General features: G+C 42.2%; 1 protein-coding gene and 2 pseudogenes across 1 annotated transcript; all 3 read right to left on the reverse strand.

Moving 5' to 3' along the window:
* Positions 1-1858: 1858 nt before the first annotated feature.
* Positions 1859-7266, reverse strand: LOC130135119 (glycine-rich RNA-binding protein RZ1A-like; annotated as a pseudogene).
* On the reverse strand, positions 6971-9408 carry LOC115691437 (probable LRR receptor-like serine/threonine-protein kinase At3g47570; annotated as a pseudogene).
* Positions 9409-14315: 4907 nt separating this feature from the next.
* LOC130135064 (uncharacterized) lies at positions 14316-17535 on the reverse strand. Its single transcript, XM_056303312.1, has 6 exons — positions 17479-17535; positions 17245-17349; positions 16776-16928; positions 15325-15411; positions 14878-15271; positions 14316-14799 (listed from the first exon to the last, which is right to left on the reverse strand). The coding sequence occupies exons 1-6, from the start codon at positions 17533-17535 to the stop codon at positions 14657-14659; spliced, it is 939 nt and encodes a 312-aa protein (XP_056159287.1). The 3' UTR covers positions 14316-14656.
* Between the last annotated feature and the right edge of the window lie 8204 nt (positions 17536-25739).

Consider the following 25739-nt stretch of genomic DNA (forward strand, 5'->3'; position numbering starts at 1 on the left):
ATCTGATTTCGCAGTCGATGACCTCACTTGAACGAAATCCTGGCGATCTTTCTTGAATTGGTAGGGACGGAAGCAAGACTTGCTCTGTTTAATTATTTTATTTTATTTTCTCTTCCTTTTTCTTTTTTGTTTCTTGCTCAGCCGGTCAACGGCCATGGCGATAGCCGGCCCCAAGCGAGCTCCAACCTCGCCCAAGGCTGGCGAGGTTGAGCTTAGTTGAGGACGGCGAGCTTCTAGCTCGCCAAAGGTCGTCGCAGTGGCTCGTCAACCTCTAGCGAGCCCAAATCTCGCCGATCAGGTGAGGCTCGAGCTCGACCTCACCGAATCTAGCGAGGTGGAGCCTTGCTCGAGACCGGTCAGGCTCGAGCACGCCGATCCGGCGAGGCTCGATCTCACCGGATTGAGCGAGGCTCCACCCTGCCCGAGGCCGGCGGGCTCTGTGGTCGGTCACCGGCGACCGACCAAGGAAGAAGCAAAAAGAAAAAAAAAAGAAAAGAAAAAGAAAGAAAGAAAGAAAATAAAATAAAAATTTTATAAAGATAAAAATAATTAAAGTAATTAAAAAATACAATACTTTCCGGGTCTTTTTCAGGTTTTAGCCTAATACCGGAAAATAAAGTTTTGGAAAGTGTAATGTTTTTAAAAAAATGGCCCGTTTTCCGCGAAACAAACGGACCCTGTGTCTGATTCAACTGGGTATGTGAACGAGACTTGCAAGTGAACAATGGGCAAGAAATAGTAATATTACTCAGACTATGAGACGTGCGAAACAACCACCATGTGTACCATTCAGAGAGCCATAGTTAAGAACGCACAAAAACCTTAACCAAGTAACTACGGAGAAAATCTGAAAAGGAGATGATCATATCCGGTTATTTGCTTATGCCAAGAGTATACCCCATCTAGGAGTTGCAAACCCGATATCAATTTCAGATGGAGTAAGCACAACTTCTAAAAGAATTAGGGACCCGCGTGCAGCGCACCCGGATCTGATCACATCTGATCTCGCAGTCGATGACCTCACTTGAACGAAATCCTGGCCATCTTTCTTGAATTGATAAGGGGGGGAATCGAATGTGAAACGGAAGCAAGACTTGCTCGGTTTCAATTTTTTTATTTTCTTTTCTTTCCTTCCTTTTTCTTTTTCCTTCTTCCTTAGCCGGTCACCGGCCATGGCGACCGCCGCCGATCGGCCCCAGGCGAGCTCGAGCCTCACCGATCCAGTGAGGTCGAGCTCGTCGTAGTGGCTTGTCAATCTCTAGCGAGCCCGAAGCTCGCCGATTGGGCAAGGTTTGAGCTCGATCTTTGCCGGATCTAGCGAGGTGGAGTCTCGCTTGAGGCCGACAAGTCTCGAGCATGCAGATCTGGCGAGGCTCGAGCTCGCCGGATTGAGCGAGGCTCCACCTTGCCCAAGGCCGGCGAGCTTGAGCTCGCCTGTGGCCGGTTGCTAGCCTTTGCAGTGGCCGGCAACCGATCAAGGAAGAAGAAAAAAGAAAAAGAAAGAAAAATAAAAAATTTATAAAATAGTTAAAAAGTACGAATTTTTTGATAATTTTTGTCATCAGATTTTCCTTAACAAACGACGGAAAATACTTTCTAGATTTTTTCAGGTTTTAGCCAAACACCAAAATATAGAGTCCTAAAAAATATTTTTCACAAATGGCGCGTTTTCCACGACATAGACGGACCCTGAGTCTGATTCTGCCTGGTATGTGAATGAGATTTGCAAGTGAACAATGGGCAAGAAATAGTAATATTACTCGGACTATGAGATGTGCGAAACATCGACCATGTGTACCGTTTACAGAGCCATTGTTAAGAATGCACGATAACCTTAACCAAGTAACTACAGATAAAATCTGAAAAGGAGATGATTTTATGCCAAGAGTATGCAACATCTAGGAGTTACAAACCGGGTATCAATTTCAGATGGAGCAAGCACAACTTCTAAACGAATTAGGGGAAGATACATGATCATTAATGCAGAAACGCAAGTCAATGAACGCACAGCTGCCCAAGCGAAAAGAAACATGTGATTATTAGCAACATTGCCGATTCATAGGAAGAGCCGTCATTACACCTGAAAGGGAAACATAATTTATCCAGGAAACCTAACAAGATAGCAGCACCATGCGCACGGAGGACACAGAGACCAGCGATCTTCCACTGAAGATGGTGATAAGAGACAGGAGATCGCCAGGAAGAGGACGATGCAAATCAAATTGCCTTGCTCCCCAGAGCTTCCAAAAGATCTCCACCTTTTACTGAAAAAGTAACTCCTCCATCAGTACAATGTGTGGAAGGTGAAGCGCAATTCTACTGAGTTAATTGCATATAGGAATAGCTTCTTGAGGCCAAAAGGACTTTTCAGAACATTTCAGACTAAAACCACGTCCTATGACATGATAGTAACTGGACTGTCTCTAAACGCCAGAAACAGCCAAGAACCCTGCCAAAAACTTGGCAGAGTTAATATAATGCAAACTATAGACAGAAAGCTCACGTACTAAGCATGTATAAGAAAACAGAGAGTTTATCCGCTCAACTCCTCTTCAAAAAGTTACACCTATGAAAAATTGTAGCCAAAACGGGCATTCATTTCTGAGGCAGCTTCTCTTTTGCAAAGAGAAAAGGCATTACTTCCACAGGTGAATTTCTCGCCCTATCCTCAAAAAAGCCATCTAGACACCATAAAGCTGTCCAGATTCCGCAGTTGCAAATGCCAATGAAGAAGTCAACCAAGATCGATCTCAGATGCATTTGCAATTGCTAAAGCATGTAAGAGAAAGAGAATCCAAAACCCATCATAGCATTGAAAGAGTAAGGCCAAATTTGATTGTTGAAGTCAAGCAAGCAATGTCATCAGACCAAAACATCAAAACGAGCATTCACGGACATTATACAGTTGAATCTTTCAGCCAGAGTTCGCACATCAACAGACTGATCAAGCAGATTTATCCACCGGGAGAACCATGGAGAAGAGATGCAACAGAAGAGACTTTGACACCTCCAGTAAGTAACAGCAGTACCTCCAATTGCTTGCTACAAGCACAAAATATTTTTCAATCAGCACAGAATCTACTGCTTTACTATAACTGGAAACAATTGTGTGCATACCTGTTAGGAGTATTCTTTCTACCCCAAACGGAAGTTTCCTGTACCATGACCTTCATAGAGACCAGAACAGTCCCGATTATAGCAGTCATTTCCTGATTTTCCTTGAGTACCACTATCCCTGTTGCGCCCGCCAGATTGATCACCGTTTAGATCAGGAACATAGCGCCCACCACCACCACCTCCTCCACCTCCTTACCTGTCATCCGTCCCCCCATACCTACCTCCCCTGCCCCCTTCACTAGGACACTCCCTTGCAAAATGCCCAGGCTGGCCACACTTAAATCACTCTCCATCTCCACCTCCACGTCCACCGCCATAGTCCCGATTAGGGCCTCGATCACTACCACGGTCACAACTGCAATCACAATCTTGGTCTCTACCTGAACTTTGAGGCTGAGCTTTTTCCACAATGATATTTCTCCCATCCAAGTTCAATTCATTCATAACCTCACTAGCCTCATCCATTGCTTGCTTCTCATCAAAAGTTACAAAACCAAATCCACGAGAGCGTCCAGAGAACTTGTCAACCAGCACCTGCATCAAAAATATTCTTCTCGGAGTTAGTTTGTAATATATGGCAAGGAAAATTATAGATATCATCCTAAATGTTGCTCCTCATATCAAACACCCACCCCATTCTCACATTTCAAAACCTATAATTATCATTCTCATTTTTTTTTTGGGATTTCAAGTTGCATCTCCCACCCACACATATTTCTTGAATTACCCCATCCTCAATGTTGGATTTCACTTTTGGGTGTAGATCTCAAGCGTGCATAAGGGCAAATAGGTCAATTTAGGTTGGGAGATTTGCGATATAGATTTTGAAATGTGAGAAGGTATTTGATATGAAAAGCAAAACTGAGGATGGTTTTTGCAATCACATTTATACGATATTAATATGCTTACTTCATCACCACATTGTCATATCAAGGATTGTAATTGTTGGGAGAACAATGACAATTCGAACAATATCGGATTAACACAACGGAACAAAATAATCTACCCTCTTGTGCAAACCTAATAGGAAACGACTGAATCGAGGAATATAAATACCAACCACGCAAACACAAGACGATTTTTTACGTGGAAAACCTCCTCGGTGTGAGGAGATCAAAAACCACAAGACCGGAGTCCACCCAAAAATCTTCACTATCAGCAAAACTGGGTGAACAAAGTTCTTCTCTAGTAAATACTAGAGGTACATAGTAGCAAAGACATTAAGAACATCGTTCTTGGCAATAGACATGAACTTCAGAAGAGATAAAAGGAAAAATCTCACAAAAAAATGCACTTTTGGTGCAACCCATGGAAGCCTGATGTAGGGAGCTTCAACTGAAAATCAAACCGATCATATTCGAAAAGAATGCGGCATTAACACGCTGACAAAATTTCAGCTCAATCGGACCACGAATCGACTGCCGACGTCAACATCTTATGTATCTTTAAACCCAAATTTTCTTCTCTTTCTTTCTCTCTTGTTACTGTATCTCTCCAAAACGTTCTTTTTGCGGCCACGACATAATAATAGTGAAAAACCTATTTCTCCGTATGAATATACATATGGGCTCAAGTCTTGGGGCTTGCAATTCACTGGGCTTCCTCCACATGGAAGTGAACCCAGCCAACAGTAATAATGTCAAATGAATGGAATAACAGCAAAGAAGCATCTCATGTTACAAAAAACGAGAAACTTAGATTTCTAGAGTTAGTTGATTATAAGCATACAAACTAACAATAATGCTAGAGCAGTTTTTGCCCATAATCACTAAAGTAGACCTTACCGTTCAAATTACAAAATACTGGGGACCCACACTAGCTCACAATGGGATGGGAAATACAGCTTCCCACACATTTCCATCACTAGATTTGTTCTGTCGGCTGTTCTATAAAAGAGACTACAAAACTTGGTAAGTTGAGCCAATGAACACGGAGGATCAACTCTGACCCATATAAGTAGCAATATTACTAGCCTCTAGAACTACCATAAGAGAGATTTTATTCAGATCCAACCGGGGACATGCATCTAAGTGTTCAGCAAGAATAAGTTACAAGGATTCTTAGTGTCCAAAACTACCTATCACATTAAATTGTTCAGTCAAATCAGGGACATCAATTCAGTCTCCACCGCAATGAATATGGTTTTTCCACAAGAAAAGCTAGCACAAGGAACATATCGTATCCTTCACAATTTGCTCCTTTTTCCCTAGGTAGGTTCTCAGGGTTTCAAATTGATCAATCAATACTATGCATAAGCTTAGTCAGAACTATAAACTCTTATTCGGTCCTCCTCTCCTGCTATGCATCGTAACTGTCAAATATCAACACTAACATAAGTACGGTATTTGCTGTATCACATGATGATGGCATTCTGTAGCTTGTTAAATCCCAATATCTCTATGAGCAACAGAGATACCACCTCCATGTTGAGCACAGTGGAAGTAAGAATTTCTGGACTAATCTCAATGACCAACAGAGATTCACAAAGCTAAGGCTGACCAATGACGTGAAACTTAGAGCCAAGATGACACAGAAAAGGTATAGTTATTGCAAGCACCGTGTTGGACTAATGTAGCAACTCAAGGGCTGGCATAATTTGGCAAGCCTTATTTCTGTACTAGCTAGTGTTGGTTTAATTGTGACCGAGATTCTCCATAATTAAGAAAAGCTCCTAAAGTCGCCAGTTCATATTTCAAAGGAAAACTTTTTACAGTAGTCCCCAACAGCTTTTCTTGTTACAGTACGTTTCACCTTTTTTTTTATTTTTTTTTTCTGATGACAAGAACCGCAAGTAAACCCCAACTCGTGATATACACCAGTGACAAGCCAAAGAGATATAAAAGCTTGTGCTTCCAACTAGTAAATGGAGTCATCGACACAGGAAATCTGTGATAAAAGGTACGTTATATGTGGCAATGATATTCACGAATGTCAGCCAGACCTCATTCTACTGCAACAAGCAGATAGTGAATAAAACTGCTCACCTCGAGGGTTCGACTTAAAGCCACAATTTGTCAAGTGTTTTGCAAGTGCTTCTCCCAACTCTTTTTGCCAGTTAGGTACAGCCTTGGATTCAGATACAGGCCATACAATTGCAGTCCAACGTTAGAGCAGATACATGTGGCTGTCCAATGTTAGAGCAGAAAAAAGAAAAAAACAGGCTGGATCAAATCTCACCACAAAAAAAATGATAAAAGCCAGTTCTCCTGCAATTCATTTCACCCACACAAGCCAAATGGCTTGCCACATGGCAATCATAGGGTTCCTCTAAAACTTTGCCATGTAGCGATCACAGAAACTCACTGTCTCTCAGCTGCCGCTTTATCGATAGATATATGATGAACAAATATCGATATTTGTAATCACATAATCCTTTTCATAAGCTTTTATAAATTTTAACATTATTTAACTTTTAGAGGAAAGTCTTATAGTAATTTTTCGTTTTGTTTTAAAAGCCAAAACAAACAGGCCAAGTTTACAAGAGAGCAAGACAAAAGTCCATATTACCAGATGTCTGGAGGTACTTATATTAGGAGCCACGCTTTTGTGATTTTTCATTTTATTACATTTTCTTGGTGCAACTCTCAAACAGGTTACAATTTCTATCTTTTGGGCTAAAGCAAAGCAAAGTATATTTATTTTTCACACAGCTGAAGGATAGTGATCTTTTTCTTAAGACAACAAAAACTAATTTGATCTTCCTTGGATCGCTGAGTCACTAGTCTCCATCACTTTTGGTTTTGCTATCGCCAGATTCAAATTGTCTGTGAATGGCCAATTCCACATCCTATTCCAGACAAAGCAATGACCATGAAGACCTCATGACTCCATATGAGTTCAGATTTTTCATCATCTAGGCAATGACAATGAACTCAGGAAGTTTCTTCCTGATTCCTGGGAGTTTAGTCACTACATTGCTGATGTCCATTCGTTCCCTTGGAGACTTAGAAGAGCAAGTGATTCCTATTTTGATGATTGAAATGCAACACTCCAGAGTACTAAACCAGCTTTTGTTCTTGCCATCCGGAGTGACGGTTCGTCTCTTCTCGGACTGCTGGTGTTCGTGAAGCAGAACGGGATCGATTACCTTTTCTACTCGGTCTGCTAGAGCTGACTTTACGAAGCGATGAAGGTTCAGCCCATTTTCAAACATGTCATTGGTCGGCCTCTTGTCTGTGAACATCTCCCAAAAGGAGGACTCCAAAGCTATACACATCTCCTTCTGTGGATACCGCACTTCCCGAGCTGTACTCTACAACATTCAACAGAGCGTAGTGATGCATTGTAAATAATTGAGATTGAAATATAGTCTTGGTGATGTTTCATGTCTATGCCTTTTTGTTCAAGGATCGGTCTATAATTGCGTCTTCGAAATAAGGAAATAAATCGAATGACCTAACTGCTGCTCATTACTTGGAGCTACGTAGCCAAAAGATCCTTTTATCTCGACAGAGCTCGATTGGTTAGCCAATAACTTATGCGTTGCTTCTGGAAGGAACCTGGCAAGCCCGAAATCACCTGCATGTCCAGTCATTTCATCATCAAGACGGACATTGCTTGGCTTTAGATCACAATGAACTATTGGTATTTTACAGTGACGATGGAGATAATCTCGTGCACAAGCAACATCAATTGCAATATTCACTCTCTCAAGTAGACTCAACTTGCTTCCTGCTGGATATTGCAAGGCAGTTGGGTTCATCCAAGCTCCCGTTCGACATGAATGCATAGACCAATGACTTGAAATCATTTCCATTAAAATCAAACCCAGAACATGCTGTGAGTACCTTCGCGAGATTACGGTGTCGGATTCTTCTCAACACCCCGCACTCGGCCATGAAGCTCTTGGAAGCTCCGTGACGTGTAAGGTCGAGGATCTTGATGGCAACGATCGACTGAGTTCGATCAAGAACCCTCTGTACACAGACCCAAAATTGCCCACACAGAGCAGATCCGTGGAGGAGAATCCACCTGTGGCTTTTAGTAGACTGTGATAAGAAACATGCAAAAGCACATCTTCAGGAGAGCTTGAAGTTGATGTGTTCCTATTATGTCTACACCAGAAGAAGTATAACAAAAAGAGTATGCAGGTTACTCCTACAAGAGCAAAGACCGTGGATATTAGAGTTTTTGCGGTTCTGCTTATTCTCCTCTGTTTTGACTCTTTGTAGTCGCATTTTGGTAATTGAAAATCTGGCAGACCCCCCCGTAAAGCTTCTTGTTTCCAACAACTGAAGTTGAAATAACACTTCTGAAAACTCCTCCGGTTGGCAATGCACCCACGAAATCGTTGTAAGATAGGCTCAAATTCGTCAGATTCAGCGACTCTAGATATTCTGGGATTTGGCCGGACATTTGGTTGTTGGAAACATTCAAAACCCGAAGGCCTCTCATGGATATCATAGTCAATGGTAGGGGCCCTTCAAAAAGGTTATCCTGTACATATAGGCATTCCATGGATGCACAACTGCCAGTACTGCTTGGGATCTGTTGAGATAATTTGTTGCCATTAAGATGTAATTCGTTGAGATTATGCAATTGTCCAACTTCTTTTGGAAGTGAGCTAGTAAGACTATTTTGAGATAAGTCGAGATAAATGGACAATGATGAGAGGCCCATAATTTCTGAGGGTATGTAACCACTGAGGTTGTTGGTCGAAAGGTCCAAGAGGAGTAGATTCTGGCAATTTCCCAGAGACGATTGTATCGGGCCTTCGAGATTATTGCCATACAAGGACAATATGGCTAACATCCTTAATTTCCCGATGGATTTTGGTATTTGTCCTAAGAATTTATTTTGGCTTAGATCCATAAGATTCAGTTTGTTTAGATTTCCTATCTCGGAAGGAATGTTTCCCGAGATATTGTTGCCCACCGCATGCAAGAGCTCCAAATTGATAAGATTTCCGATTCTAGAAGGTAAGGGTCCAGAAATATGATTGTAACCTAACCTAAACTGTAAAAGGGTGATAGAGAGGTTACCGATGCAATCGGGTGTTGGTCCTCCAAAAGCATTACTCTCTATACCCAATTCTTTCAAGTTTGTGGAATTGGTTAAAGAGCAGAGGAAGTCAAGATCAACGGATTGCCCACTTCCTAAGTTGTTTTGGACAATACTAAACTGATAGAGTCCTCTCATCTTTGAGAAAGAAGGAAATTTCCCAGAAAAGTTGTTCCCCGTGATTTGGAAAAAAGTGAGTTTAGAGGTGTTGGATATTGACTCAGGAATGGGTCTGGTGAGGTGGTTGTGAGTCAAATTGATTTTCTCAAGATTTGGAAGAGTGAAGCCCATGTCGTTGGGTAAACCCCCTTCTAATTGGTTTTGCGACACTTTTAGTATTCATAGCAGATATATTGAAGATCGAGATAGGAATCGTACCGACAAATTTATTTTGGCTGAGAATGAGGGTGTTTAGATTTCTCAGCTAGCCAAGAGTCTCTAGGATCGTACCACCAAGGTTATTTAACAATGTTGCGAAGACTTGAAGAGAGGATAAGTTTCCAAACGACAACAGAATGTTTCCCATCAAGCTATTGCCTTGAAGTATAAGTAGTTGGAGCTTGGATAAGGAGTTGAGTTCTGTAGGTAAATTTCCTTCGAGCCTGTTGTGGCCTAAGTCAAGAACGAGCAAATTGGAGCAATGGGAGAGATTCGAAGGGATTTGTTTGCTAAACATCTTGTTATGAAGGGACAAATTCTGCAACCGAAACAAGCAGCCAAAGTGCGGGGGAATTTCGGAGCAGAAATTGTTGTTTTGGAGATAGACTTCCTTAAAAAAGCTCAGGTTACCAATGTGGGGTGCCACGACCCCAGAGAGGTGCTTGGAGTATAGGTCCAATATGGTGACTCTTCGGTGTCTACGACCACACGTGATGCCATACCACTTGCATAAGGGGCTAGTATCATTCCACGAGCTCAAAAAACCGCTGGAATCGGCTATTTGAGCCTTAAATTCCAACAAAGCGAGCCGATCGATCTCGTGCCCACTAGTTTATGCTAAAGTTAGGACACTACATAACAGAAGAATGATGGTAATTAAGCATGAGAATGACCGAGATAAAATCCAATCTCTATGGAGAAGGTCCATAAGGATTTGTAAAAAAGTGTTCTCAGCTCAAGTCTCTTTATGTGTTTGTGGGAAGTAGAAGCCAATCTATATAAATGTGAACATGAGAATATTCTTGATTTCATAGAGCTTTGATTCTTTGACTATGAGTATATAATAGAGTTTGCAGGCATCGCATTTCACCTAGTACAAAATATTGAAAATTAAGCCTTTGAAGTGATGCTACTACTTCGTAAGTTCAGTCGTGAATTAACTACTGCTTTAGAATATTATCTTCACATGTCTGTTGGCCTCATTCTATTGTTTTGCTCGAAGTTGGACAAGTGTCTAACTCACAAGATATAAGCATTTAGATGCAATAACTTTTTGATGATAAGCTAATTTTATATAATTTTGAAGTAATCATTCTTTATTTTTCTTTGGGTGCAGAGACAAACAATCGTAGTCAATTCATAAAAAGGTCAAGGAATAAGTAGGTCTATTCCACAATTTAAACAAGTGCATTTTCTAAAAAAAAAATCAGATAATCAACGTTACTTCCATTTATAAATAATTATATATACACACACACATATAGTTTCTTTCCTCTACACAATATTTAAGAAACTGTAACAATTTTCCATTAAATTTTTTAAAATGAAAGTCATACATTTGTAATGTCCCATTTTATGCGGTTGAAATAGTGCTTATACTGAAAAGAGAGCAAAAACTCTACTATGGTGAGGAAGAATTTAGTTCAAAAATTCACTTTTTAGACCCATGCTGGACCTGTTTTTAACCTATAATATCAAAATGCAAATTACATTTCACATCTTAAATAGTTATAGATGAATTACTAGTTAATAATGACAAAGTCCACACTACTATGTTATGATTATTAACAATTTAATATAGCTATTAGGTAAGTCAACAAATTGTGGTCGGCTAATTATATTTAATTGATGAAGGGCGGTTGTTCAAACCAAGTAAAGTCAACGGTCCTTCTTCTTCTTGTCCTGACGGTACATGTCCAAGCCGGTTCCCATTGGAACAGTCGTAGGAACGAGGATCTGTTCCATATGTCCAACCCTCGTTTGCTCTTACTTCCACTGAAAACAAGGAATCAAAAAATTCCCCAGTTATGAAAAGTGATAATACCGGAATTAACTAATCATTGGACACACACCACGTGTCCTTACCTGAACTTGCGAGTTACATGTCGAAGCCTGACGGGTGAGGATTATCCTTAAGATGAGATGAGTTGATTGTCTTGATGAGGCGTCTCTTGACAAAATTTCTACTTTGCATAAATCTATTAAAGGAAATACATAAAATTAACAAAACCTAATTTAGGTAGGAAAGCACGAATGTGAAAGTCTAATCAATGCCGGCCATCCTATGTAACACGATCGGTGACTGACATGGACAATCTTAAATGAAATGACATCTTTTTGCAACTCTTTTTTAACTTTCTAAATTCTTTTCTTTTCTTTTGTTTTTCCTATTCTTTCCTTCTACTGTTCATCTTCTTCCCTCCACCATTCGTTGAAGCCTTGGAGATTGCCTACGACGGCATGGCAAGGGTCATGACACTGTCGCTTGATTTGGGTGAGGGCAGATTGGGTGAGGGCAACTCTGCGCAAGGGCATCACGACCATTGCCTATAGCTGACGACCTTCACGGGTCATTGCCGAGTCCTCGACGGCCAGGGAAAAATATGAACAGTATATAGCTATTAGAAAAGTCAACAAGTTGCAGTCGACAGAGGATTTTTATTTGAAGAAATGGGGGAATTCAAGCCAAGCCAGTCAGCCGTCCTTCTTCTTCTTGTTCTGACAGCGCATGACCAAGCCGGCTCCCATAGGAACAGTCGTGGAAAGTGGATTTGTTCCGTGTGTCTAACCTTCGTTTGCTCTTACTACCGCTGAAAACAAGGAATTAAAAAAGTCCCAATAAGAGATAGTGAAAGAATTTTCAAATACCCGCACGAAAAATCTTGAAACTTATCACAAAAATGCAATTGAGTTCTAAAATTTTCAAAAAATTTAATCAAATTCTAAAATTTATCAAGTTAGTCTATTTTTTGACTGTATATCCACTATCTGATCCAGTCAAATGCAAAATAATTCAACAAGAAGCAATCCAGTGAAGGGATACAAAACATCATGAACAAAGAAATAGCCAAAATATATTTCACAACAGGCCAAGCAAAATGTGTCAATCAAATTGATTTTTACGGTCACTTACATGTACTCTTAGAAAATCCAACGAGCAAAGAATGATTGCAATTGTACATGGGTTACCTGAAAACACATATTATGGGTGCCCTCAGCGCTCATGGTAGCATTGAATAGGCATGCTCTCTAGGCATCAAAAGGTCTTCAAAAAAAAATTTTTTGGTCGAAATCTTCAAAATTTAATGTGTTGCATATGTAGATTGTAGCTGTACATACCCAACTATATCAAATTCGTGGTAATTAATGGCATTCGATAGTGATAAACTTTGTAATCACTAAGTACGCCGACCCGAAATTTTCACGTTGACTTCCCATGTTTCTTATCTTTATGGTAAACTTGCTCGTGACAGCAACTGTCACAAAGTTTATCCACATCTCAGACGTGATTCACCGCTTGTACCTTGAGTTTTTGGCACAAAAATGCACCACATCACACTATCAACCTGTGCAAGATCATCCACACTGCAACGAGGAATTAGAGAGAATTACTTCTTCTAAACCACCTCTGGTCCAAGAGGCTATGACCTCACTCGCGCTCTAGAGTGATGATCACTAACGAAGCTAAAATGGCTTGAAAAAACGCGAGCACCAATGTCACTGACGAAGCACTTTAATCTCAACTCTCTGGATTTCCAGAGGCGCACAAGGAAGAAAGTACCTCGGCATGACAGGAGAAAGTGGCGACCCGGAGGAGGGAGCGACCGTCAAAAAGGGTAGACAATCCCAATGATAATCAGTAGTTTTACATGTTAATTATAGTATACTTCCCTAGAAATAATGGCGATGAAGAAACGGCACAGAGATTTTTATTACATGTATGGAAAAAGCAGCTAAGTACGACCACGAAAATGAATTTCCGAAGCACCTCAATCACGGCATTGAACCCTGAAAGCGAGTCACCTGATCTCGACGAGACAGAGAAGCTGTTGGAGCCCACCACTCTTGACAACGCACATTTACCCTTTTCGGATGGATTTGGGAGGGCCATTATCAATATGCAAAAGGGAAATAATGCGATCATCTCAAAAGGGTGACTTGAAAATACAGGCGATATGATAGTGCGAGTCGTACGAACAAATACGAGTACACGCAAAGGAACACCTCCTGTGTTGCCAAGATCACCCATCGGAGATGCCTCCCTTTCTAGGTCCCGTGCAAATTTTGGGGTGGTAGGTCTCTTGCCTCGAGCTTTCTTACATAGGAAGAGTCAAAGCTCGAGTGCTCACAACATCGGGTCACCAGCACGAGAATGTGCTCATCCTGACGACACCCTGATACCGTACCATTGAGATGTGCTGTCCCTGCTTGTCGTACATGGAGGTGTAAGAGACAAAAGCCCCTCCGCCCCAGAAAGAACGGGACCCGCGTACAACTCACCCCGATCTGATCAAATTTGATTTCACAGTCGATGAGCTCAGTTGAACGAAATCTTTCTTGAATTGGTAAGGGGGAATCGAAGCGGTGTATCATCCCCTTCGAGTCATTTAAGGTCTGCATCTCATGAAGCGCGGTTGCTCAAAATACCTTCCCGTGTCATTCAAGAATGTGAAACAGAAGCAAGACTTGATCTGTCAAATTGCCATGCTCACCAAAGCTTCCAAAAGATCACTTTTTACTGAGAAAGGAAGTCATCCATCAGTACAGTGTGGGGAAGGTGAGTCGGAATTTTTACGGAGTTAATTGCATAAAGGAATAGCTTCTTGAGGCCAAAAGGACTTTCCAGAATTTTTAAGACTAAAACTACGTCCTATGACATGAAAATAACCGGACTGCAATAACGGGACCGCGAATCAAAATAGCACAAACAACCAAAAATCCTGCCTGAAGCTTAGCAGAGTTAATATAGTGCAAACCATAGACAAAAAGCTCACATGCTCAATGTGTATAAGAAAACATAGAGTTTACCTGCTTCACTCCTTTTCAAAAAGTAAGACATCTGAAAAATCGTAGCCAAAATGGGCATTCATTTCTATGGCAGCTTCTCTTTTGCAAAGAGAAAACCGCACTACTTCCACAGGTGAATCTCTTGCCCTATCCTCAAAAGAGCCATCTAGACACCAAAAAGCTGTCCACGCTCCACAGTCGCAATTGCCAATGAAGAAGTCAACCAAGATCGATCTCAGATGCATTTGCCATTGCTAAAGCATGTAAGCAAAAGAGAATCCAGTAGCATTGAAAGAGTAAGGCCAAATTTGGTTGTTTAAGTCAAGTAAGCAATGTCATCAGACCCAAACATCAAAACGAGCATTCAAGGACATCATACAGTTGAATCTTCTAGCCAAAGTTTGCACATCAAAAGACTGATAAGGCAGATTTGTCCGCCCAGAGAACAATAAAGAAGAGATGCATCAGAAGAGACTTTGACAACTCCAGCAAGTAAAAGCAGTACCTCCAATTGCTCTGCTACAAGCACAAAATAATTTTCAATCAGCACAGAATCAACTGCTTTACTATAACTGGAAAAAATTGTGTGCATACCTGTCAGGAGTATTCTTTCTACCCAACGGAAGTTCCCTGTACCACGACGTTCACAGGGACCGGAACGGTCCCGATTATAGCAGTCATTTCCCGATCCTCCTCGAGTACCACTATCCCTATTGCACCCGCCAGATCGATCACCCTTTCGATCAGGACCATAGTGCCCACCACCACCACCTCCTCCGCGTCTATACCTGTCGTCCCTCCCCCCCGCACCTATCTCCTTTGCCCCCTTCATTAGGACACTCCCATGCAAAATGCCCAGGCTTGCCACAAGCACTCTCCAGTCTCCACCTCCGCCTCCACATCCACCACCATAGTCCCGGTTAGGGTCACGTTCACGACCCCGGTCATGACTGCAATCACCATCTTGGTCTCTACCCGAACCTTGAGGCTGAGCTTTTTCCACAATGATTTTCTCCCATCCAAGTTCATCCCATTCATAGCCTCAATAGCCTCATCCATTGCTTGCTTCTCATCAAAAGTTACAAAACCAAATCCACGAGAGCGTCCAGAGAAATTGTCAACCACAACCTGCATTAAAAATATTCTTCACGGAGTTAGTTTGTATTATATGACAGCGAAAATTACAGATATCATCCTAAAGTTTACTCCTCATATCAAACACCCCATTCTCACATTTCAAAACTACAATTATCATTCTCACGTTTTTTTTTGTGGATTTCAAGTTGCATCTCCCACCCACACATATTTCTCGAATGACCCCATCCTCAATGTTGGATTCCACTTTCCGGGTGTAGATCTCAAGCATGAATAAGGGCAAATAGGTCAATTTAGGTTGGGGAGATGCATGATGTAGATTTTGAAATGTGAGGACGGTATTTAATATGAAAAGCAAAATTGAGGACGGTTTTTGCAATTATGCTTATATGATATCAATTGCTTATATCATCACCACATTATCATATCAAGGACAGTAATGATGCCAAATGAAATTTCATGAAATTGCAGCAAAGACTTCTAGACGTAACTGATACTAAGCATACAAACTAACCATAATGCTACAGCAGTCATTGCCCATACTCACTAATCTAGACCTAACCGATCAAATTACAAAATACTAGGGACCCACACTAGACCACAATGGAAAATACAACTTCCCACACATTTTCCATCACTGAATTTTTTTCTGTCGACTGTTCTATAAAAAAAGTCCACAATTTTTTAATAGATGACAAAAAACCAATTTGTAGATAAGAGCACCAATCCAAAACTTGGTGAGTTCAGCTAATGAACACGGAGTATCAACTTTGATCCATTTAAAAAGCAATACTATTAGCCCCTAAAACTAACAAGAAAAATATTTCATTCAAATCCAACCAGCGGCCTGCATCTAAGTGTTCAGCAAGAATAAGTAACGAGGATTCTTAGAGTCTAAAACTACCTATAAAATTAAATTGTTCAGTCAAATCAGGGACCTCAATTCAGTCTCCATCAACAACGAATACGGTTTTTCCAAAAGAAAAGCTAGCCCAAGGAACATATTGTATCCTTCACAATTTGCCCCTTTTTTCCTAGCTAGTTTCTCAGGGTTTCAAATTTGGCAAGCAACATTTTTGTACTAGAGACAACTCTAGTCTTGGTTTAATCGTGACCGAGATTCTCCATAATAAAGAAAAGCTCCTAAAGTCGGCAACTCTAGTTTCTCCTTGTTACTTTACATTTCACCTTTTTTTTTTCCTGATGACAAGGAACCTCATCTTAAGCGACTAAACCCCAACTTGTAAGATTCCAGTGACAAGCCAAAGAGATATAAAAGCTTGTACTTCCAACTAGTAGATGGAGTCATTGACACAGAAAATCTATGATAAAAGGTACGTTATATGTGGCAATGATATTCACAAATATCAGCCAAACCTCATTCTACTGCAACAAACAGATGCTGAATAAAACTGCTTACCACGAGGGTTAAAGCCACAATCTGTCAAGTGTTTTGCAAGTTTTTTCCCAAACTCTTTTTGCCAGTTAGGAACAGCCTTGGCTTCAGATGTCTCGGTTGTAAGATCGACGCTGGCAGCACATACTTGTGGCTGTCCAAAGGTAGAGCAGAAAAAGAAAAAAACACACAGGGTTCAAATCTTACCACAAAAAGTGACGAAAGCCATTTCTCCTGTGATTCTTTCCACCCACATGAGAGATAATTTAGAACCTTATTTCTCTTTACATTTATGAGAGGGCAAAAAGGGTAACCCAGTTGATGACTATTCTGTCCTACTAAGTTTAATTCAAGTTAAAGATGACGATTTCTTTTCATATGAAAAATGGACGATCCTAGTTACCTTAGAGAGTATAATAGCAAACTCTCTTCAAGAATTACAAGAAAAACAAAAGCAATGGTAAACTCACTTGATTTTCCAGAATTCTCTTCACACTCGCCGCATATCCCCCACAAGTCATTCGCCGCAGAGACGAAACAGAGACATTCAAGTGACCGCACAAACAAAACATGATCTGCACCACAGAATAACATCTTCAGCAATACAATGCAGGGAAAGTTGGACACGCATGGACAAAATCGAAGCTTTTTAGATCGTAAATTCACATAAAGTGCGACGGATATATATAGAGAGAGGGCCTTACTCCGACGTCGAGAGTTATGACATCAGAGAAGACAGCTGAAGGCTTCCTCGGCTCCATCCACGACCGATTTTGCCTTCCCATCCTCGCCGTCAACTCCGCCGCCACCGCCGCCTCCTCCTCGTCCGCCGCCGCCGCCGCCATGTCCGCCGAAGGCGCCGAAAGGAGCAGCGGAGCTCGAAACGCACTGCTAACGGTACCTCGCGGGAGCCGGAGGGGGATACAGAGACGGGGCCGAACCGAAGCTCGGGCTGGGGATGCGGTCAGCGTAAATGCAGCAGAGTGTATGAACGACGAGCCGAGACGGGAGGCATTGACGATGCAGCGACCTGGAGAGGTAGCGGTGGAGGTAGCGGTGGAGGCGGAAGACGAAGGGGTTGAGGGGGGACGGAGTCGTCAGAGAGATAGAGAGTCTTCGATATGGTTGACTCCATGGAAGCTCGTCTTCTCTCTCTCCGTCTCTCTCTGTCGTATGCCCCTCACTCAGTTTGAGCAGCCACCGGACGGAAGCGAGGTCCGAGGAGACGTACATGGTCACAAATTGCTGGGGTCAATAGATTGACCAGTTTAAAAACATTATTTATAAAAAAAATTACAAAATTCAATACATGATAATTACACCTATCAAACAGATGGATCGAGTCGGGTTGAAAATGGTTTGACGAAAATAGACCCATTTAACCCGTTTTGACCCATTGTTGATACCTAAATTTCGGCTAATCATTTAGTAATTAATTTCACATAAAACCGGGGATTAAATCTTAACACCTAAACAAAAATATTAGAATTGCATAGCATATTGTTTAGGTTCATATAAATTAATCGCATTCCATTATCGGACCGGTGGTGGCGAGCAAGCCTAAAATCCATCGCGCAAACCCGGTCCGCACGTCGAGCGAGGCTCGGCTCACTCGGGGAAAGGCGGACCGAAAATTGCTAGGCGAAAGAAGCCTTGGTTGTTTTAAATTGAGCTTAAATCAGCCAACTGGACTTAATTAGAGAAAAGCCAAAGTTAATTCAGCCCGTTTGAAATCAAAATAAAATTAAAAGGAAATGCCTAAACCAAAGCTCATTAGGACACTTAAGCCCGCGATAAACCGAGGTTAGCACTATATATACTCAGTTATACCCCTAATCAAAAGGGGAGCGTTCATAATTTTCAGAGACACAAGAGTGATACACATGAGTGAGAGTGAGAGCCAAAAGGAGAGGCCAACCGAGCCCCTTCGCTTGCGCTGCATTTGCGCCGGCCACCACCGCCGCGCTACAGTGCCCGGGCCACTACCTCCCTCTCCCGGCCGCGCCTGCCGATCCGCATCCAACGGAGACCCGGCACTGCCACGTCTACTGCCACCTACCGCCGCCGCTCTAGCAGTGACGCCCTATTGCTGCCCACTCGCACTGGCCCTCGCCTCGGTCGCGCCTATTGCTACCGCCTCCTGGTCCCATGCCTGCGCCGTCGCTTGGTGTCCTGCCGAGCCCGCTCTCGTGCCAACCGCACCTCCCATCCCTCATCCCGGTCGTGCCCACCGCTACCGCCTCTTGTCGCGACGGCCAGCTCACGAGGGCTGACCTTGCTGCTGCCGGCGTGCCATGCTTACCCTCACGACATTGCTGCTACTGATTGCCACGCCGACTTGAGCTGCTGCTTCCCTGGAGCCCGACGTAGCTACCGTGCTCAACTAAGCCTCGCCGAGCCGCTCCCTGTCGTCCGTGTTGCAGCCCGTAGCCGCTCCATCTCAGCCCGTGCCGAGCCCCACACACACCACTATCGGCCCTTGCTTCTCGGCCGTCCTTTGCTGCACCCGAGTCGCTCCCTGCTGATTGGCAGCCCGTGGCTGCCCTGATGCCAGCCATCCGTTGCTGCTCCTCTACCAGCATCACTGCCGATGCCCGTCTGCCACGCCTGCCTTGGCTGCGATGCTGCCATCTGAGTCGCATCCCGCTCCACTCGGCCATATTCCGCTAAGCGTCGCCATCGGTCCACCCACCATCGGTCGTCCCGCGATTCGTGATCCCGATCCGCCGATGATTCAAACTTGGAAAGTTATTCGCGAAATTAGGTAAAATTCTCATTCGATATTTTTAAAATATTTAATTCCCTGATTTTTGGATGTTTTAAATATTCTGTGAATATTTTGGGGATAATGTGTACGATATCCGCAATATTCGAAAATACCCCGAATTAGGAAAATTTCCTAATTTAGCAATGTACCTGAATGTCCGTCTGACCTTATAAATAAGGTATGATGCGCAGTGGTACGGAAGATTGTTATCTTATCCCTAACCACTTGGATACAATAGCGTATCTTATTTGCTTTCCAAATTTAAACGATAGGCTTTATCTATAATCACATGGATATGATCGCTAGCCTAAATCGTTTCCTAAAATTAAAGATGATAAGAAGGATTCTGCGGATCGCTTGGGTTGTCGGAGTGTGATTGCTATCTTGTTTGATTTATTTCCTTTTAAATAATGAAAATCCAAAAAATGTTAGTTAGTGTTTAAATTAGTGATGATGCATGTTTAGGATATCCTAGGTATGTTAGGAAAATGGGATAGTTCCTAAATTTAAATTGGGATTTAGGGTAGTTTATTTCCTAGTTTAAATTAGGGGTTATTCTAGTCTTAATAGATTATTTAGGGTATTTTATAATTTCGAATTTTCATGAAAAATATAAAAAAGAAGTCATTTTGGATACGTTAGAGTGTATTTCTAGAATAGATCGCAAGTTAATTTAGGCATTTTTCATTATTTCGAATTTTAAATGAAAAATACCAAAAATACATCCTTTGCCTGTCATTAGAATTAGGTCATTTCGTCGCATGACATAAAGTTTGCTTGCTAGGTTTAATTAATCGCATGTCATATTTTGTTTGTCATTGCACTTAGGTTAGCTTGCATGTAATAAAGTGAAAACATCCAAAAAATATGCATTGAGTGAATCGCTTGTTAATTAGAAATTATATTAGGGCTGTTTGTGTGATTTTCCAACTAACAATGCATATGCTTACGTTGCTAAAAGGTATGTTATTCTCCTAAGCTAATAATTTATTTACTGCTTTCTTTATTGGGTGTTAAATTGGTGGAGTGGGCACCCGCATGGTCACCTCACATGTTAGTGATTAGATAATAAAATGGATCTAGACTGCTTACTCAAACATTTTTTTGAAAAGAAAAGGTATCGAATGGGCGTTAGATTAATTCTAGCTAAACCAAGTCTCCGAGCTCAAAATTTCTTGTTCGTAAGAATAGAACATATCTCCCTGTGCTTTATTTGGGCTTCTAATCGACCCACCACATAATAGATTAGTGGTGACTCTAGCATGAAGAAACTCGCACATTAAGAACTTAAATCCTAAGTCGCGAATTGGTAGGGCTTGAGAGAGCCCGCATTAGGTTTGGACATAATAATCCATTAGTCGAGCTCCTAGGTGGTCACACCCGCTCGGAGGCAAGGTCGCGACAGCTTAGCAACTCCACTGGGGACTTGAAAACCCTTAGCAGACTTAGGCCAATTTTTCTTTTCGAAAAATATTTTGTTTGACAGCGAGGATCCCATGTACGTCTGTAATGTTTAAGGTGTTAAATGTTTTTGCAAAATGGGAGGTATAAGGGGAGGCGTGATTGCTAACCTTTGTTTTGCAGGGAGGTGATGAATGTATGATTTATTTTATGTACGAAGCGCTGTATGATATAATCTGTTGTGCATGCCTTTTTGCATTGACTACACCACACACATTACCCGCTGCCGGACCTGGGTGGTATTGGATTAGGATGGTACTTTGAGGTAGTGGACACCCCGACTGCTTTCGCGTAGTATGGGTTGCCCTTCTTGGTCCTGAAAGTTTTCTTTCTCGGTGTCATTGAGCTACCACCCCAGTCGCAACCCGTGACGTGGGTCGGCTCTTTGACTGAGCCGGAGTTAGTGGACACCCCGACTGCTTTCGCGTAGTATGGGTTGCCCTTCTTGGTCCTGAAAGTTTTCTTTCTCGGTGTCATTGAGCTACCACCCCAGTTGCAACCCGTGACGTGGGTCGGCTCTTTGACTGAGCCGGAGTCAAGGGAATCCTGGCCAAACCACGACCATGTTTGTTTAGCCCAAACAATTCTTGGGCTCCATTTTGCAAGCTAGTGTCTAGATAGAAATCGAACCTCACATTTCATTTACATATCTATGTGATTGCCATGGTTCTACCGGGCGAAGTAAGTCTTCTGAGCCTTTATCTCGCAATTTACATATTTTCTTGTATTTTCTTTGGTCGGTCCATGACATTAGGTCGATCGTGAGTCTTGGTCTATATACTATGGGAGGGGCTGACATTCGGATCCTCGATGCTCCTAAAGGCGAGCTTAGCATTTGGTGGAACCGACTCAGTCTGACCAACCGTACGCTAGTGGAAGCTAAGATCGGGAGGTTGCTCCCCCTATTGGAGGTCAAAGTCCGTACCGGCATTATTCGAGCCTTAGCACATTTCTAGTGTCTGGAAACGACTACCTTTATATTTGGTAAGCATGAGCTTACTCCGACTTTGGAAGTATATAGTGTGATCATTGGAAAACCTTTGGACTTGGAATTAATTACATCACCCCTAGGAATGAACCCCGCGTTAATCTTGTTAGAATTTATGAATGTCGAAGAAGATGAAGTAAGAAAAATTTTGAAAGCAAATCGTGGGATGTGTCCTTTTACATTCCTAAACCGACGTTTTGACGAAGCCACACATTTTCAAAAGGGTAGAATCTTTTTACTAGCGTGTTTTTCGAATTTGTCATTTTCCCCTATTGTAAGAACGCATGTAACCCGTCAATCGCATGGTTGGTCCAACAAGTTTGTCTTGAAAAGAATTTTGTCAACACCATTTTAGCCGAGACTTTCATTTCTCTCACTAAATATAAGCAAGATGGTGACAAAACAATTCATGCACCCCTTGAACTTTTACAAATTTGGTTTTTGTCTCACATAAAAGGGTGCGGTGATTTACTGACAATACCCGAGGTTAATGATTCTAATCTTCCCATTTTAAGGTTTAAAGAAAAACAAAAGGATGCACCCGATTATCACTATTCCGAGTGGTTAACTTTTATGAGAAACGCTAGACCCAAAGGTCTCCAATGGCATGCTAATTGGTTCAAAGTTGAGAAAGCACGGCTTACGTGCAATGGTGTCGGACTGGTTCCTCTATTGGGCTTCACCGGCGCGATCGAGTATTATTCGGCCAAAGTGTCTCGTCACTATCAGATTCTATAGGGACTCCCTCCGTCGTTACAACTGGAACTCATTTGAGCTAACTTCACTGATGGCGATGATGACCATGAAGGGACCGTAGCCTTGATCAAGAAGATGTGGAGGAAGTGTTGTCTCTTGAAAATATCACCACCTGAGAAAGAACCAAAGGGAAAGCAAAAGTCTTACTTTGCAATGACCCAGTATATCCGGCAGCACAAGATCCCGAAGGAGCTACTCTCGAAGATACCTAAGGTGCTTGTCAAGTCCGTGACTCACGCAGAGAACAACTGTCTCAAGAGGAAGGCCGAGAGAGCTCAAGAAAAGGCCTCCAAAATAGCCCGAGTATATAAGCAGTTGAAGAATGAAGTCGCCGCCCATATGTATACAGATCAAGCCGAATGAAAAAGTTTGAATTTATCTTTCATTTCAGTCCTAGATTTTTGTTTAGGGAAATAATTTCTCTTTTCTAGAATATTTGTTTAGGGAATTTCAAGCTTTTGCTCTTTTACTCGATGTTCAAGAATTTTCACCATTAATGAAGGATTATTTCACAAAATCCAAGTGGTTAGACCTATGTCATGGATCGGCGTGCCATTTTTCTTTTAATGCTTATATGTGCTTGTTTGTCCGAATTAGGTAACTACGGATCATTCATGATTATCGATCCATCGCTCGTGCCTCGCTAAGAGACGACCCCGTCGAGTTCCCTTGTTGCTTCTCCTCCACCACCGCGAGCTCACCACTCGGCACAAGCCGCAGCTCCGTCCACCAATTGCTACTCTCATGGCGACTGCGATTTCCTTGCATAAGCGCCACTCGTGCCTTTGTTTCTCGGAGCTCCACACGTCGACCAGCCGCCAAGCCGAGACGCCCCTAGCTATGAGCCGCCGCGAGGAAGTTGATATCCAAGCTGACTGACTATGGAACATCCACCACTGACCGTCCGTACATGGACGCAGGCAAAAATGAATGATCGGGATAGAGTGCTGGACCGCCTTGCTAATATCAAGAAGGACTTGAAGCAAGCCTCCACCGTTCTTCGACAACTCTCAAAGCGAGAGGCACATATGTCAGATTGCTTGGAACAACTCACCATGACCTGTCCCCTTCCTCAAGAACCAGGGGTTACGATTCAAGCGGAACCCTCTAGTGTCGACCCAGAAAATTGAACCGTCATACCCAGTGACATTCTCAAGTTCCCTGACCCTATGGAATTGAGCGCTCTGCGCCCGAAGTTTATAGAGCGTGAACAAGGCAGACCTATAATACTTGTTCCAGCACCACACCCCCAGTAAAGCAAGACACAACTACTCCTTGGATGTCAAAACAACCCACAGAGACACCAGTTCCCTGATCAATGACGGGGCACTGGAAGACAGTTCACACCTCTCCCCAGACCCCTCTCTAAAGTCTTGCTTGCTCTCCAAAAGAAGGGCTTGCTCTTCACTCAACCAAAGTGGCCTAATCCTGAATGGTTCTGCAACTATAACCCATCCAAGAAATGTAACTATCACATGGGAGAAGTCAGTCACTCCACTGATGCTTGCTATGTTTAAAAGCATAAGGTTCAGGAACTCTTAGATGCTGGACCATTCACATTTCGTGCTCTATGGCTCTGCCAAGGCCGAGACGATCTCCTTGTAGTTCCGAACATCCGAACCACACCACTCAATCCTTCCAGAATGATGCGTGAAGAAAAGGAGGTAATTGATACTCTAGGCCAATTGAGCGGCAAATTTGACTATATATGAAGTATTCGGCTTCCCCGAGTTTCTACATTGACCCTTATGACATCGTCCTGGATAGATGGGGGGTATGGATTATCCAACCCTGTCAGTGATAGAAAACCATGATGATGCGATGGAAGGAATCACTACCTTATTTGACGATATGCTTATTGGAGCCATTGAAGAAGGACCGTTGGAGGGAATGGGCGCTGGCCCACAAGAGCAACACCTTTTACTTTTCCGCATATTCCATTGTGTGAGAATCTTTACTGCTTTCTAGGACTTGCCTCGTTTCGAGAGCTGGTTTTAGGATTTTTTATTACTAGGAATGAATTGTCACAATTTCCATTCAATAAATGTAATTCATTTAGTGATAATCAATGAAATTACAAATTATTTTCATTTTGAGGGCATGTTGAGGTATATCAAACCAGCCCGGTGATGATATCCAATCGATAAAAGAAAAACTATAATCCAATGAGAATTCTGAGGCCTGGGCTTCTTCATGCTCCCTCGTGTTAAAACCTTTTTGAAAAGAATTTCGAAAATTCACAAAAAATAGCAAATTTCGAAAAAATAAAAGTAAAATCGAAAAAATTGAAAAAATTTATAAAAATGCACTTTTTAGCCTTGTTTGTCTTTCTGAACCCCTTACTTTATGTTTCAGGGGGAATTTTATAACACGTGAGGGTATGGGAATAATCCAATCCAATGAATTATGCACCATCGAACATGATCCCGATGACACTGACGAACCCAATGGCTCTTTGGATATTCAACAAGATTTACATCGTCACGAAAAGCCTAAAGACCTCACCTCAGACCAAACCGTCACTCTTAACCTCAGTGATACGGAGGAACCCAAAGAAGTAAAGATAAGGGCAGCCCTTCCCAAAGGTGAGGTGAAACGCTTGATCCAGTTGCTAAAAGAGTATCAAGATGCCTTTGCCTGGTCATACGCCAACATGCCGGGCTTAGACCCCTCTATTGTGGGACATAGTCTACCTACCAATCTGAATATTCCGCCTAAGAAGTAGAGGCTATGGAGAATCAAACGCAAACTCTCAAAGAAATTAGAAGAGGAAATTATGAAACTCTTAAAAGTGGGGTTCATTGAAGTCACCCGATACTGTAGTTGGGTGGCCAACATCGTGCCAGTGATGAAGAAGGACGGCCGAGTTTGAGTTTGCATTGACTTCTGCGACTTGAATAAAGCCAGTTCTAAGGATGACTTCCTGTTGCCACACATAGATGTTCTAGTGGATAATACTATCGGGTTTGAGCTATTTTCCTTCATGGACGGAT

Source organism: Syzygium oleosum, unplaced genomic scaffold, assembly GCF_021117445.2.
Source record: "Syzygium oleosum isolate NSW1041296 unplaced genomic scaffold, Sole_v2.1 Sole_v2.27, whole genome shotgun sequence".
Lineage (NCBI taxonomy): Eukaryota > Viridiplantae > Streptophyta > Magnoliopsida > Myrtales > Myrtaceae > Syzygium > Syzygium oleosum.

Coding starts and splice junctions, on each gene's coding strand:
- LOC130135064 (XM_056303312.1), bottom strand. CDS start 17,535: ATGGAGCCGAGGAAGCCTTCAGCTGTCTTCTCTGATGTCATAACTCTC. Junction 17,350..17,478: donor TCATAACTCTCGACGTCGGA/GTAAGGCCCTCT, acceptor TCTGTGGTGCAG/ATCATGTTTTGTTTGTGCGG. Junction 14,800..14,877: donor AGAAAGAATACTCCTGACAG/GTATGCACACAA, acceptor TGCTTGTAGCAG/AGCAATTGGAGGTACTGCTT.